The sequence below is a fragment of the Hyla sarda genome, chromosome 5, assembly GCF_029499605.1.
Source record: "Hyla sarda isolate aHylSar1 chromosome 5, aHylSar1.hap1, whole genome shotgun sequence".
NCBI lineage: Eukaryota > Metazoa > Chordata > Amphibia > Anura > Hylidae > Hyla > Hyla sarda.
In genome coordinates, this window is record NC_079193.1 from 87,889,350 (window position 1) to 87,904,780 (window position 15,431).

At 40.7% G+C, this 15,431-nt stretch overlaps 1 protein-coding gene across 9 annotated transcripts in view; it reads left to right on the forward strand.

The window, feature by feature from the left end:
* The window catches only part of CREB5 (cAMP responsive element binding protein 5), a 616,745-nt gene that overhangs the window by 278,185 nt on the left and 323,129 nt on the right, over nucleotides 1-15,431 (forward strand). Inside the window, exon 1 of one of the 9 annotated variants that reach the window (XM_056519880.1) lies at nucleotides 11,674-11,773. The exons of the other annotated variants lie outside the window; for them this stretch is intronic. Coding sequence (XP_056375855.1) covers nucleotides 11,769-11,773 — 5 coding nt within the window. The 5' untranslated portion in view covers nucleotides 11,674-11,768. Of the gene's footprint in view, nucleotides 1-11,673; nucleotides 11,774-15,431 lie in introns of those variants that run through there. 9 annotated transcript variants of the gene reach the window in all.

Below are 15,431 nucleotides of genomic sequence, written 5' to 3' on the forward strand. Positions count from 1 at the left end.
ACCTCAAAAACCTTCCCTCATCCTGTTCACGGAAACATAATGAACATTACATGTCTATCAATGCTCGTCTGCGGCTACCTAAAGAGCCATCATTACGGCTCATTTTATCAATATGAATAGTTAATGAATTCACACTGTGGCCTTTTATTGTTTAGGCTGCAAAATACACAAGCTTAGTCTGGGAATTCGTAACTGGTTCATTAACTATTTCTAAACACAAATATGTATACCTTTTATGCCATAACCACGGTTTTAAATACATACACAAATATGAAATAGACATTTATATGGGTATGTATATGGGAAGTTAAGTGTCCCTGTTATTTATTAAAACTCTTAAATGTTACAGAGACCTGTCAAAAGTTTTGCTCAGTTGGGGTACCGCGCTTCCAGTGACCTCCATCCAGCTTCACAGGATGTACCCATAATGGACGGAGACTTCTGAAAGCCAGGGGGCGAAGAGCTACCATGTACTTCTCCACACTAATTTTAATGATTGGTGGGGGTCTACGTGATATGTTAAAGTAGTAGTCTTGTGAAATAGAACTTATCCCTATCCAAAGTTATAGATCATAGTGGGTCCTTTGGAAAGGGGATAAGTTATAAATCACCAGACTACTACTTTAAAGCTTTTTAGAAATGACAGGTACAATGTTTTTAGCAGCTTGTACAGTAGAAGGTTATCGCTCTATAGAAACAGAGCAGTCATTTAGGCCCTAATCTGTCTATATTTTTTGCTATATTTATATGAGACTTTCTCTAGCTTTTATGGCTGTGAGGGCTGGCTAGGTTTTCTAGGTGCAGTGGTTTAAGCATTGGGTTATGACACACAATATTTGCTAAATTTGCACAGATTTTTGCAACAGCCAACCAGCTTCTCCTGGCGCACACTAGTGCACTGCAAAGACGAAAAAGAAAAAAAGATGTACTGTACATGTTATTAGATGACCCCCACAGAGTACAATAATAACACTCGACCTCCCATACACAAGAGAATTTGATCGCTTATACCAGTTCTCTGATATATTTTTTACTAGGTGGCTCAGTTAAAAAAAAATAATAATTATACACACACACACATATATATGTATAAATAATGCCATGGGGGTCCTGATTCCAACGCGGATTGAACCCCCAATATAGATGCCCAAATTGCTATGGTTAGCAGCATATACACAGGCTGGAACTGGGTGGCTCTCCAACAAACGTCATTGATGGAAGGTATCAACTGTAGATAGCAACTGGCACCCAAAGTGTATGGAGTGGGCTCAGCTCCCCCCCTAAGTCATGACAAAACTGTACTTTGGGGAAAAGGGGACCATTGTTAAATCTGATATTTTCTTACATCATACATAATTCTAATAATAATCTTTGTATATAGAGCACCAACATGTAAATATAAAAAATCTGACTTTACATATAACTAATAATTAACAATTCAGGCAAGAGTTTACTTTTAACAAGGCCATGGCATTAGAGTGTATTTTTGTTGTACATTGGTTCAGCGTATCTTTACCTTTACCCAGATGTATGCAACTGTATAAGCATAGAGCTGAATGGGTCTAGGGCATACATTATGGGGTCTGGTTCGAATATTTTTTGCTGTATATTATCCAAATGTGCACTGCTCAAAAAAATAAAGGGAACACTAAGATAACACATCCTAGATCTGAATGAACTAATCGTATGAAATACTTTCGTCTTTACATAGTTGAATGTGCTGACACACAAAACAATCACACAAAAATGATCAATGGAAATCAAATTTACCAACCCATGGAGGTCTGGATATGGAGTCACACTCAAAATCAAAGTGGAAAACCACACTACAGGCTGATCCAAATTTGATGTAATGTCCTTAAAACAAGTCAAAATGAGGCTCCCTAGTGTGTGTGGCCTTCATGTGCCCGTATGACCTCCCTACAATGCCTGGGCATGCTCCTGTTGAGGTGGCGGATGTTCTTCTGAGGAATGTCCTCCCAGACCCGGACTAAAGCATCCACCAACTCCTGGACAGTCTATGGTGCAACGTGGCATTGGTGGAAGGAGCGAGACATGAGGTCCCAGATGTGCCCAATCGGATTCAAGTCTGGGCAACAGGCGGGCCAGTCCATAGCATCAATGCCTTCCTCTTGCAGGAACTGCTGACACACTCCAGCCACATGTGGTCTAGCATTGTTTTGAATTAGGAGGAACCCAGGGCCAACCGCACCAGCATATGGTCTCACAAGGGGTCTGAGGATCTCATCTCGGTACCTAATGGCAGTCAGGCTACCTCTGGCAAGCACATGGAGGGCTGTGCGGCCCTCCCAAAGAAATGCCACCCCACACCATTACTGACCCACCACCAAACCGGCCATGTTTCAGGCAGCAGCATGTTGTCCACAGACTCTCCAGACTCTGTCACATCTGTCACATGTGCTCAGTATGAACCTGCTTTAATCTGTGAAGAGCACAGGGCACCAGTGGTGAATTTGCCAATCCTGTTGTTCTCTGGCAAATGCCAAACGTCTTGCAAGGTGTTGGGCTGTAAGCACAACCCCGTCCTGTGGACGTCTGGTCCTCATACTGCCATCATAGAGTCTGTTTCTGACTGTTTGAGTGGACACATGCACATTTTTGGCCTACTGGAGGTTATTTTGCAGGGCTCAGGCAATGCAACTCCTGCTCCTCCTTGCACAAAGGCGGAGGTAGCGTTGCTGCTGGGTTGTTGCCCTCCTACGGCCTCCTCTACATCTCCTGATGTACTGGCTTGTCTCCTGGTTGTGCCTCCATGCTCTGGACACTACGCTGACAGACACAGCAAACCTTACCACAGCTTTCATTGATGTGCCATCATGGATGAGCTGCACTACCTGAGCCACTTGTGTGGGTTGTAGACTCCGTCTCATGCTACCACTAGAGTGAAAGCACTGCCAGCATTCAAAAGTGACCAAAAAATGAGCCAGGAAGCATAGGAACTGAGAAGTAGCCTGTGGTCACCACCTGCAGAACTACTCCTTTATTGGGAGTGTCTTGTTAATTGCCTATAATTTCCACCTGTTGTCTGTTCCATTTGCACAACAGCATGTGAAATTGATTGTCAATCAGTGTTGCTTCCTGAGTGGACAGTGTGATTTCACAGAAGTGCGACCTGGGGTTACATTGTGTTGTGTAAGTGTTCCCTTTATTTTTTTGAGCAGTGTAGTTTGACCCTAGCCTATCATTTCTTCTCCTTGTTCTTTCTCCCTCCTACATATATATTATTAGATATTACACTGTATGTTGTTATGCTGTATGTGTTCTATTGTATCTTCCTTGTTAAGCTCTTCTAATATACTGCTGATAAGTATGTATATCTCCTGTCCTGACATTACACATTTGTTATAAGTTCAGATACTGGGACACTTGTGTTTCCAAAAATCAGCTGGTGCCGGTATTCATAAAGCAATACAGATAAAATACACTATGGTATCTCTGCACCAGACACTGGAGGACACACAATATCTGCCTAATGAGAGGGGAGGATGGGCTGTTTGGACTTGTTTTATGTTTCCCTGGTTTAGTGTATTTCTCAGGAGTGTGAGAATTTGTGTGTTCTGTAGGTACACTACTGGGATCGCAGGTGTTTTCCAAGCTCGCAGCATAATGCCTCCTGGCAGTGAAATAACATTGAGAGATTAGCTGGAAACAGTTCTTATAGGGAATTCTTTATTTTGAATTCCATGCTGAGTACAATCTGCACAGGGCCGGACCTCAATATGCAGCTAGAAAAAATGAGCCAGTGTTTTTCTGGTTTCAGGTTTATTTTTTACTGCAAGAAATTGTAGATTGTTTGCAGAAAGCACAAGAGTCCGTTCCTGGGACTTAGAAGAAAGTAAAAAATGTAAATAGTTCATATAAGAAGTAGCACGGCACTGCGGTATTGGTGGAAACTAACGTGTTGGAATGCGTCGGTGTAGCTAGGTGCTGCTGGTGGTGCTCTGACACAATGAGATATTCATATGATATTCCAAGAGAAGAGAAAGAAATCGGTAACTCACCATATCAGCTGGTATGTTCTTCTTTTATTGAAGCATACTCACATAAATATAACAAAGGGAGAGGGTGGTGGGGGGATAGTGATATGCGACCGAGCTCCTGTTTCGCACACTAAGTGTGCTTCCTCCGGAGGAAGCACACTTAGTGTGCGAAACAGGAGCTCGGTCGCATATCACTATCCCCCCACCACCCTCTCCCTTTGTTACATTTATGTGAGTATGCTTCAATGAAAGAAGAACATACCAGCTGATATGGTGAGTTGCCGATTTCTTTCTCTTCTCTTGGAATAAAAAATTTAAATAGTTTAGTTGGTGTTAGGTGTTGATTATTATTATATTATATATTATTTTAATAATACACTCAGGCCATGCATGTATAACAGTGGTGTAGTTATAGAGGCTGTATGTTATCTGTCTATATATCTAGTAAATTTAAAGGTGCTGGCCTGGGGGTAAAGTATCGTTTAGAGATGCCCCAAGGTGCGGCAAAACAGGTGCTGCTGTTCTGACAGCACCCATTCCCCAGTTCACCCAGCTTTTCATGCTTCCGATGACCTGCCAACCCTGCAGAAACCGCCCACTCAGCTACTCATCACTGGCTTAGGCGGGTTACTGCTACAGTCAATGATTGGCTGAGAAGGCAGTTCCTGCAGGGTTGGCAGGTCATCGGAAGGAGGAAGAGGACTGCGCACTGGACTGGAAACTGAGAGGACTGCACACTGTCAAAACGCCAGTGGGAGGATATTGGGGCTGGGGAGTATAGGCTATTATTCTATTCTGGCAGCACCTGTAGGCATTTCTAAAAATAATATTAATTTCTAGACAACCCTTTCAAGTTACCTATAAATTAAGGAAATAGATAAGCCAAAAAGTATTTTCAGCACAGAATGGCACAATGTTCTATTCTAAAACATCTTAAAAACGACAAAGCTATAGAGCTATAGAAACCCACACCCACCCACCCACACACACACACACTTACACTATATATATATACATATATATATATATATATATATATAGTCTTTTTTATTTTATTTATTTAACTACTTATACACAACTGTGGATTAGACTGAAAATGTATGCTCATTTAGTGGGTGTTTTCATTTTGGCCCCAAATAACTTAGACTTTTGGTATTTAATGTAGCAATCCTGGCAGGAACTTTGGCTGGAAAATGGTAATTTTCTTGGCAAAATGACTGACAAGTTCCAGGATTATTCAATATATAATATTATGTTTGCATAATACAATAGTGCAGTTCTTTCCACTATAAAATGCCAGCATGATGGAATAATAGGGTCCTTGTGACAGTATTAAGGGTGGGTTGCAGTGAACTGGTTATGTCATCTACTCATCATGTTTTTCTTTTACCACTGTCATTCATCAAACAGATCTATATACTGCTATCCTGCATTTTAATGTTGAAATACGTAAAGGGAATCTATCAGATCTGTCTGCAATTCACTTCCAAATAGATAAGGCTAGGACAAGGATGTACCTTTTTATATGTGTCTGTGCTTCTTATTCCCTGTGCCAAGTGTCCAAGAGGGGTTCTGAAGCCCCTGAAGTGCTGAGGGCTGGAACACCTCCTCGCTTCCCCTCCCACCATTGTCCCTACGTGATTAAAAGTCATCGAGAAATCTCACACCTTTACACAATTTGTATGCAGAGTACAGGAAAATAGCAAATAAATCCCTTTGTTTTACATTTGAATACCCAAACTAGCAGAAATGTAAAGCTTTCAAATTCACATGTCCTACAAATTAAATATGTCTAGATGGTAGAGGAAACGGTTCCTGTCTAGAACTAGTTAAGGAGTGTGAACAGCCTGTTTTTTTAAGGAGACTACTTGTATTCACGATCTGGTGCACCTGTTAGGTAGGGATAGGTGGGGAAAAAATGTCTGAATCCACTTGTTAGTGGGGGTGCACACTCACTTTTGGCCATGTTATTTATATATATTTTTTAGTTAATCTATTGAAATAACACAAGTTGATAAGTGCACCATTGTTTGTAGGCAGAGGGTCGTGAGTGTTACATATTGCATCCAGCAGGTGTTTTAGTCAGATCGCCTGGCGGATAAAGAGAGCCTGTGTTTGGCAGACTACATATTCCAGTGGGGTTGTGTTGAAAGACTGAGCTTTTCTTGGCTATTTTAACACATGTTTGGTTGAGGATATGTTTAGAAGTGCATTATGTAAATTCTCAGCTATGTAGCAACAAATGACACAGCAATGTAGAATAAGTATATTTTGGGGTTTTATAAAGCATAGAAAAGTATGTTATAATCGGATCATGGGTATACAAGCAGGCAACTCCTCCGCTTTTCTTTTTTTCCAATTTTTTTTTAGTTTTTAGTTTTGTTAGGCATTAGGCAGTAGTATTTTTTGTTATAATTGTGATCAATATGCAGAACATGCAATCCAAAGCAGTAACTGCAGGCAGCATTTTGGAAATCTGCTAAAATAACCCTAAACACACAGAAACACCACACACAAAAGTGGGCACGGTTTTACGCAAAGAGGACGTGGCCACCTGCAAGCGCTGGTTTTATTACAATTTTATGGGTGATACTAGGTGTAAATTGTATTTGAAATCTAAACCAGCTCCACCACTTGGCCTGCTCCTCTTGAAAATCCACCGTGATTGCACACTGGCAGAAAAGGACCTGATGAAGAGAGGAGGACTGTCCAAAACGTGTTGTTCAAAGTCCTCAATTTTGTTTTTTACTGTACACTGTTGGGGTATACTTATGATCAGCATGTAAAAAGCTTTTCTGAGTAAATACCCCCTATTGTGCATTAAGAGAATAGGGCACTTGGGACAGTTTGGGCAATTTAAATGTCAGCAACCATGCTATTTTACAGTTGTATAGATATATTATATGGCATCCGTAGACTTCCATGGCATCTTACTGCATATCTGTATGTCTCCAATTTTATTAAATATTACATTTATTCATATTCAGTTTTGCCTGAAGTAATACATTCTCCACTATCGTAAATCTTATTTCATGTAGGAAACATGTTTTGGAAAACTGAGGGAGTGACCTGTCTACATTGGCTCATTCTATGCAATGGTAATAGAAAGCCAAGTCACATTGTGTCATCGTACACATCTAATACATTCCTTGTATAGGAAATAATTCCATAAAGCAATGTTTTGTGGCAGACAGGATATGCCTATAGACCTCTAAAATGAAGGGGGTGGGGCAAGAAGTAATGATGTCTTGCGCTCCAGAATTAGGACAGGGGTAGATTAAGAAATGTTCTGAGCTATTGATCATTACTGTTCATGTTTTATGAGTAAAGTGCAAAATAAATACAGGGTAAAAGCTGTCTGATTCTGACCTAGATCAGCGCCTTCTCTAAAACATGTAATAAGATAACTAACCATATGGGGCCGTAAAAGTCAAGATAGTCTTTCTGGTAGGCAGTGACATGATGGGATGTTACCAGATGTCAAGCCTCGAAATTCATGTAATAATTCTCATCCTTATTTACATATGGTGCAGTATTTCATTATTCCATGTGTAAAAGCATAAAATGTTATTCAGACAACCCAGCCTGCCCTCCCCATGTACATTGATGAGCCTTTGGTGCTGTGAATTTGCAGACAGTTTTTCCCTTCCCTGGATCACTTTTGGTAGGTACTGTAATAACCACTGCATACTGAGAACACCCCACAACAGCTGCCATTTTGGAGATGCTCTGACCCAGTCCTTATTCTTACCCATGTTTCCTACTTTCAAGACATTAAAGGGGTACTCCAGTGGGGAAAAAAAATGTCAAATCAACTGGTGCCAGAAAGTTATACAGATTTGTAACTTACATCTATATAAAAATCTTAAGCCTACCAGTACTTATCAGCTGCTGTATACTACAGAGGAAGTTGTATAGCTCTTTTCAGTCTGACCACAGTGCTCTCTGCTGACACCTCTGTCCATGTAAGGAACTGTCCAGAGCAAGAGAGGATTGCTATGGGGATTTGCTAATGTTCTGGGAAGTTCCTGACATGGACAGAGGTGTCAACAGAGAACACTGTGGTTAGACTGAAAATAAGTATGCAACTTCCTGTGTAGTATACAGCAGCTGATAAGTACTGGAAGGATTAAGATTTTTTAATAGAAATAATTTACAAATCTGCTTAACTTTCTGCCACCAGCTGATTAAAAACATTTGTTTTCTACTTATTTTTCACTGGAGTGCCCCTTTAACTATGAAAACTGGCTTTTCACTTGCTGCCTAATATGTCCATACTCCTTGACAGGCATTTTTGTAACAAGATGACACATATTTTGCACTTCACCAGTCAGTGGTTTTAAGGTTATGGTTGGTGTACAGTATATAACTATGCTGATTGAATTAGGCTTTATACACAGGCCCATATTCACTCTGTCCCTGTATGTTGCCTATTGTGAATGGGGCTGTATTTGTCACTAGGCACTGTTGTTCCAGTACATAGGGAAGTGTCTTGCAGGGGACAACACTTGACCAGTAAACTTTTTTTGACACCCCCACCACAATACTTGATATCTACATAGTAAAAATGACAACAGATGGGGGGGGGGTCTGGTGGGTGTTGGTAAAAGTCGCTCTGAGTTGTTGATACTTTCACCAACCCAACAAACATTCCCTAGAGGATGTGAGTAAGATGTGGGAGAAGAGGGACACCAGGATTGCAGCTTCGTCTCCTCGCACTTCCCTTTCCAAAGGACTCATTGGTAGAGTAGGTAAGAAGCTTCTCCTTGTTTTTCCTTTTCCTCTGTAGAGAAAGACTCTGTTACTTCTGCCCATGTGGGAATGAGGGAAGAGCCATGTCACCAGCAAGAACAGACAGGAGAAGTTGTGGACAGGACTGTGAGATATTGTATTGTCCCTTAGAAGCTATGTAATATAAATATAACATGTATAACATAGCATGCAATGGAACATGCCATAGTTTGTTTTTTTCTCAAGAACTGCATATAAATCTAAAAAAACATCTGTCTCCATATAAAGCCAGAGGTACAGTATGACCCTTAGAAGGTTTTGGATACTCTATCATTTTGGATACATAAAAAGGAATCCTTAAAGGGGTACACCAGTGAAAACCTTTTTTCTTTTAAATCAACTGGTGGCAGAAAGTTAAACATATTTGTAAATTACTTCTATTAAAAAATCTTAAGCCTTCCTGTACTTATTAGCTGCTGAATACTACAGAGGAAATTCTTTTCTTTTTGGAATGCTCTCTGATGACATCACAAGCACAGTTCTCTCTGCTGACGTTTTTATATTAATAATAATAACGCTTTATTTATTGTTGTCCTTAGCGGGATTTGAACCCAAGTCCCCAGCACTGCAAGGCAGCAGTGCTAACCACTGAGCCACCATGCTGCCCTTAGCATACATCTGCTATGCATGGTTGCTAAAATGGACAGAGATGTCAGCAGAGAGCACTGTGCTCGTGATGTCATCAGTGTTCCAAAAAGAAAGGAATTTTCTCTGGAGCATTCAGCAGCTAATAAGTACTGGAAGGATTAAGATTTTTTAATAGAAGTAATTTACAAATATGTTTAACTTTCTGCCACCAGTTGATTTAAAAGAAAAAAGGTTTTCACCGGAGTACCCCTTTAATATGGTGGTGGACATAAAGATGCAAGTTTAGATAAGACTCTTTCACAGTACTCTAAAGAGTGGATTTATTTGCAAAGATTCTTTGGTTGAAACGGCTTATTTTGGATGTGATGAGCATTTGTGTGAACATAAAATGGTAATATGGATTAATTGTCTGTAACATCGAGTGCCAGATCCTGGAGTATATAGATATAGCCGTTGCAATTCACATACTGATGAACAGGCCGCATAATTCTCAGGGTGCACAGTGCTGCCAAAAATACCACAGGTGGCTTTATAAAATAATTGCCCATGGCCATGAGTGTGAGCTCTACCCAGCGACGGGGAAAAATGACCTTATACATTCAAAGAAAAAGTTTATTCTAATTACATTTTCCAGAGAATTTGGAAACACATGCGTAAAATCATCATTCAGTGAAATTATTCCTAATCCTTACATGGTATTTCCAGTCAGTGTTACCATTATAATACCTACTGTGCCAGAAAGAAAGAAAGAAATCATATAAGTAAAGCAGCAAGAATCTGCTATTTGCGAAAAATAAAATAAAATGTAATATTTGTTTGTTTATCTTAAATTGTGATTTTTTTTTTTTTTTACTGCATTCTAAACTAATTCTGTTATTTCAGTCTAATATAAAGTCTACAATATCACAGCACTTCTATATGGGATGTAGTTCACCACCGTACAGCTCTAGAAATTGAAATTCATAAAAACTAGAGCAAATTTGGATCAATTTCCGCTACAATCTCTTGGGCAATGGAGTCAATTTCTGCTTGTTTCATGTGGTTTATTTTCCTAGGGTTCACGGTACGGCGCAGGTTTGAAATCCGTCCTTGACTGCACACATGTGGCCAGAGGGTTATAAAAAGAGAATGAACTTGCAATCAACTCGGGTTAAGTTCCTCTGTTTTGAAACTGTTGGTGATTTCTCACAGCTTAAGTCTGCGGGGCACCTAACAAAGCAGCCTGTTCCTTATGTAAACACGTGGATATTTGTATATGTACAATATAGGTAGATCATATGTATAGGATATGAGGAAAGTAAAGGCAAACCTTTAAATGTGTATGAAATGAAGTTAAGTGGCATCAGTTTACTGCTAAAAAAAAATATTCGTAAAACGTTTTTTTCATTTTGCTGTTGTTAATGTTAAGTTTTTTGGTGGTGCATAATTTACTAAATTTCAGAATGATTTACAATTCTACAGGGACCTTTTAAGGAACAATATATAAAACACAACCCGTGCTTGCAAGAAAAAAAAAGAGGTCAAGATGTTAAACTGAATTTGTTTTGATACATCCCCACACTCCTTTGAAATTAAATAGAATATTGTGCCAAAACCTACATTGCCATATTCCAAATGTGGTCATTGTGCAACGTCTGCCTCTGTTTTCCTCCGATGCTTTATAGTAGTCTACAGGAGATTCCTTCCACGTAGCAGGAGTTTGCCTGGAGGAGAGAGGGTTTGTCAGAGAAAGTCCCCAGCTTTGTATTTATGGGGAAGCTAAACTTAAAAACATGAACTTAAAGGGGTATTCCGGCTTTATACATCTTATCCCCTATCCAAAGTATAGGGGATAAAATGTATGATCGCAGGGGTGCCGCTGGGGACCCCTGAGATCGCGGGGGTCCCCAGCGACGGCACCCCTGCGATCATACATCTTATCCCCTATCCTTTGGATAGGGGATAAGATGTATAAAACTGGAATACCCCTTTAATTTGCTGTAAAGAAAATCTGAACATGTTGCTCTTGTAATAATCATTTCGACTTTGTTCTTATCCAGTTTCTGTTGTTCCAATCATGATACCATCAGCTTGAATAAAAATACTGTTTACATAGATTACTGCATAGACCGTGACTTAAGAATAGTGTAGATACTGACGATATCATAAATCGTGTGCACCATAAATGAAGAACGATGGATATGGATATGTATTTTCTCTGATGGAGTACGTCCACTGCCCTGGCTCTTTATGACATCATAACCTCTGCGACCTCATCAGACCAGTAATGTTATCACTGCAGCAATGCCATTACCACCACTTGGGACTTCTATTCCTTCTGATAAGGGAACGGCTGTACCATTTCCAGGGTTGGGATGTGTGAGTCTGGAGACTACAAAATGAACACAGATGAGGTAAGATAAGGTGAGATGACTGTAGAGCTCTCCAGATACTCCACCTCCCACCTCCACTGTCACTTTGTTTTCTTCTGCAGCTAGCGTGCTATCATCTCTGCCCTATAATGCTGAGCTTAGTAGTCCTCTCAATGCACCAGCATGAAATGATCAGTTATAAAATTATCCATCTTTTTTTTAGCTGATTGAAATATTGCTTTAAAAACCTTAAAATAAAAAAAAAAAAAAGTTGCAGCCATGTGACCAGTATATGTAACAAATCACATACACTGTTTTGGTCATTAAAGATGTTTTCCCATTTTATATAATAATACATCACAAGACTATGCTATCACTTTACGATTGGTGGTGCAACCCCCAAGGATCCTGAATAGGTTGCAGCACGGATTTAGTGCAACGGCTCCTTCACTATATTTTCTCAGGATATGAAGCCAGAGGAGCCTGATCATATATCTATCCCCCTTATATCTTAGCAATATGCTGAGAGTGAAGTACCACTTTAAGGCTCAAATAGCTTAGATAAAAGGGGCTATATCAGATCACCACACTACTCTTCCACTAGTTAAAGGAGATATAGCATGCCAAAAAACTTATCCCATATCCAAAGGATAGGGGGATATGTTTTAGATCACAGGGGTCTGACTGTTGGGACCCCCACGCGATCTCCTGGACGGGGCACCTGACACACCCCCTCCATGTATCTCTATGGGAGAGCCATTCAGCAATCTCCGGCTCTCCCATAGAGATACATGGAGGGGACGTGCTAGTCGCCGCTTCGTGCGGGGTCAACGCGCTCATGTTCTCATCCTGGAGATAATGGGGGCGTGCTAGCAGTCGGACCCTCGTGATCTAAAACTTATCCCATATCCTTTGGATAAGGGGTATGTTTTTCAGCATGATACTTCCCCTTTAACTGTGTTAAATAATGTTACTGTACAGTACATAAGGAAGAGAGTTGTAGTATACTTATGGTCCAAATTGAAATCATTTTGGTCACAGATCCTGTCTTGAAAGTTGAAGACACATGAGTTTGGAGATATTGCAGGGAACAGAACAAATTACTGTACGAAGGGAAAATTTGGCAAAACCCAGTATCACTTCTTATTCATACTTTATTGTTTCAGTGTTTCTGTGTCATTTGAGCTGTGTTCACTGCTGAAAGTATTTCTGGGGTTCACATGTTATATATTACAGATCACCAAATAAAAGCAGCACAGTCAACCAAATGCAACTTTCCTAAATATAAAACACATGATGTTCATTTCTATATGGAAGTATTTTTCTTATGTTCTGGGGGCCGTAGATTTACCTGTTTAAATGCTTTCCGCCAGTAAGTGGCATTGCTAGGGTTCGTGTCACCCGTTGCGGTAGAAAATGGTGTCTCCCCTTAATAAGCCCCCCCCACAGACTCCACCAAAGTAATATTTTAGCCTGTTGTGTGCATCGCAGAAAAGTATTACTAGTACAATAATCAAATATACCAATTTTCAAGTAAGAGGAAGGCACTAAAGAAGCTTTTACAATGTAAAACTACAGCTCACAGTATGATGTAAGCACCGCTAAGGGGATTCTGGGAGTTGTTGTTGCAACCATCATTACTGCAGAACTTACAAGTGGCTACAGCTCACACATACTGCCACACACTAAATCCTCTAAATATAATACTGCCACACATTGCGCCCCCCCCCCCCCTGAATATAATTCTGCCACATACTGCCACACTGTGTACCCTCTAAATATTAGACTGCCACACACTGTGCCCTCTGAATACAATATTCATCATCCATCAGCAGGATCTGCTGATGGGGGTGCACCTGCTGGGGGGGGGTGTTGCTGGTTGAGGATGAGGGTGCCACTGTCCCCCCCCCCCCTGGCATTAGCACCCCCATCATCCATCGGCAGCTCCATCCTCCTGAATGATGGGGGTGCTACTGCCAAGAGGATGATCCTGCCGATGGATGATGAGGGTGCTACTGCCCCCCCATGGCAGTAGCACCCCCATAATTCATCGGCAGCACCATCCTCCTGGCCGCAACATACAACCCCCCCCCACCCACCCCCGGTAAAAGCACCCCTGATCATCTTTTAGATCAGCAGACCCCCCCCCCCCACACACACACACACACAAAGCCTAGAGCTCCCCAGCCCCCCTTGTCTCCCTGGCAGTAGCTTACCAGGATCAGGTACACCCAGGGTCTTCCTTGGTCGGTTGTATTCCAACTGACCTGCACTGGTCCAGTCAGAGGCAGCTCTAGACTTTTTGAGGCCTTAGGCAAAACTCAAACACGAGGTCCTTACTGGCAAGATATTGCGGCATAGTGTGGGTTGGCAGCACCTGGGGCAAGGCATAGTATTGTGCGCCACACCTTATGAAAGTGAATGGCGATGCATACAGTGTATACATCGCCACTTACCAGGGGCGCACAATTTTCTCAAAGGTTGGGATATAGAAACATAAAATAATACTTCCACACTAGGACTATATATAACTACTGCATTGACTAAATAACAGCATTATACTGATACAAAATGAATAAAAACACTATACACATACCAGTTTCACCAATAACACCACTAAAGTAGACAAATAATTCAACTAAGCCATTAACATTAAACAACATAGTGACTGGGACACGCGGCCCCGCCTCTAAACCTCACTGCACACAAAGGGTTGTCGCTGGAAAGCCCTTTGTGTATTGTTATGCAGCGTATTTCCCGCTGCTGCTCCTGACAGTCATGCCCCTTTTTCGGCTTTTCTTAGTAAAATGGAGTAAGTCAGGTTTTTTAAATTCTGGCGCAAATTCTGGCACAGACAGAATTTTTGCCGCAATGTGCCAGAATCTGGCGCACAACCCGATAGAGCATGTTGGGTTTGCAATAGTAAATGAGGGCCATTGTACTTTTTATAAGTGGTGCATTCTTGCTGACGCATGCTGCATTTTTTGTGAAAAACTCCAAAATATTGTGAAAAACTAGAACATTTCTGGCGTTTTTGAAATTTTTTTTATGGTGTTCACTGTGCGGAAAAAGGGATGTTATATTTATTCTGTGGGTCGGTACGATTATGGAGATACCCATTTTATATAGCTTTTTATGTTCTTTTTTCTTTTCTGAGCAAAATAATTTTTTCCCCTTTTTTGAGTTATCATTTTCCGGAAGCCGTAACTTTTTTATTTTTCATCCAACATCATTGAGTGAGGGCTTATTTTTTGCGGGACAAGCTGTACTTTTTGAACTTTTTATTCCGCCATTTGTACCAAAATAGAATTTTGCATTTTTTCTTATTTTTTTTTTTTTTATGGCGTTCACTGTGTGGGATAATTTACATTATAGCTTTAAAGTACACATCATTACGGATACCTAGTATGCATATGATTTGTGATTTTTTTATGATAATACAGGGCTTTTATTGGGAAAGGGACATTTATCTATTTTTTTTACACTTCACAACCTTTTTATTTTTTTTATTTTTCACTTTTTACAGGTTATACTATGCTGCAATACATTTGTACAGCAGCACAGTATAACCTGATCAGCTGCACACACTACAGCCCGTGCAATCCAGCCTGTGGCTGGATCTCACAGGCTTCCGTAGCTGACAGACAGGAGGCCATCAGCTCTTTTCCTGCTGCCATAGCAACCAATGGCGACCAGCGAT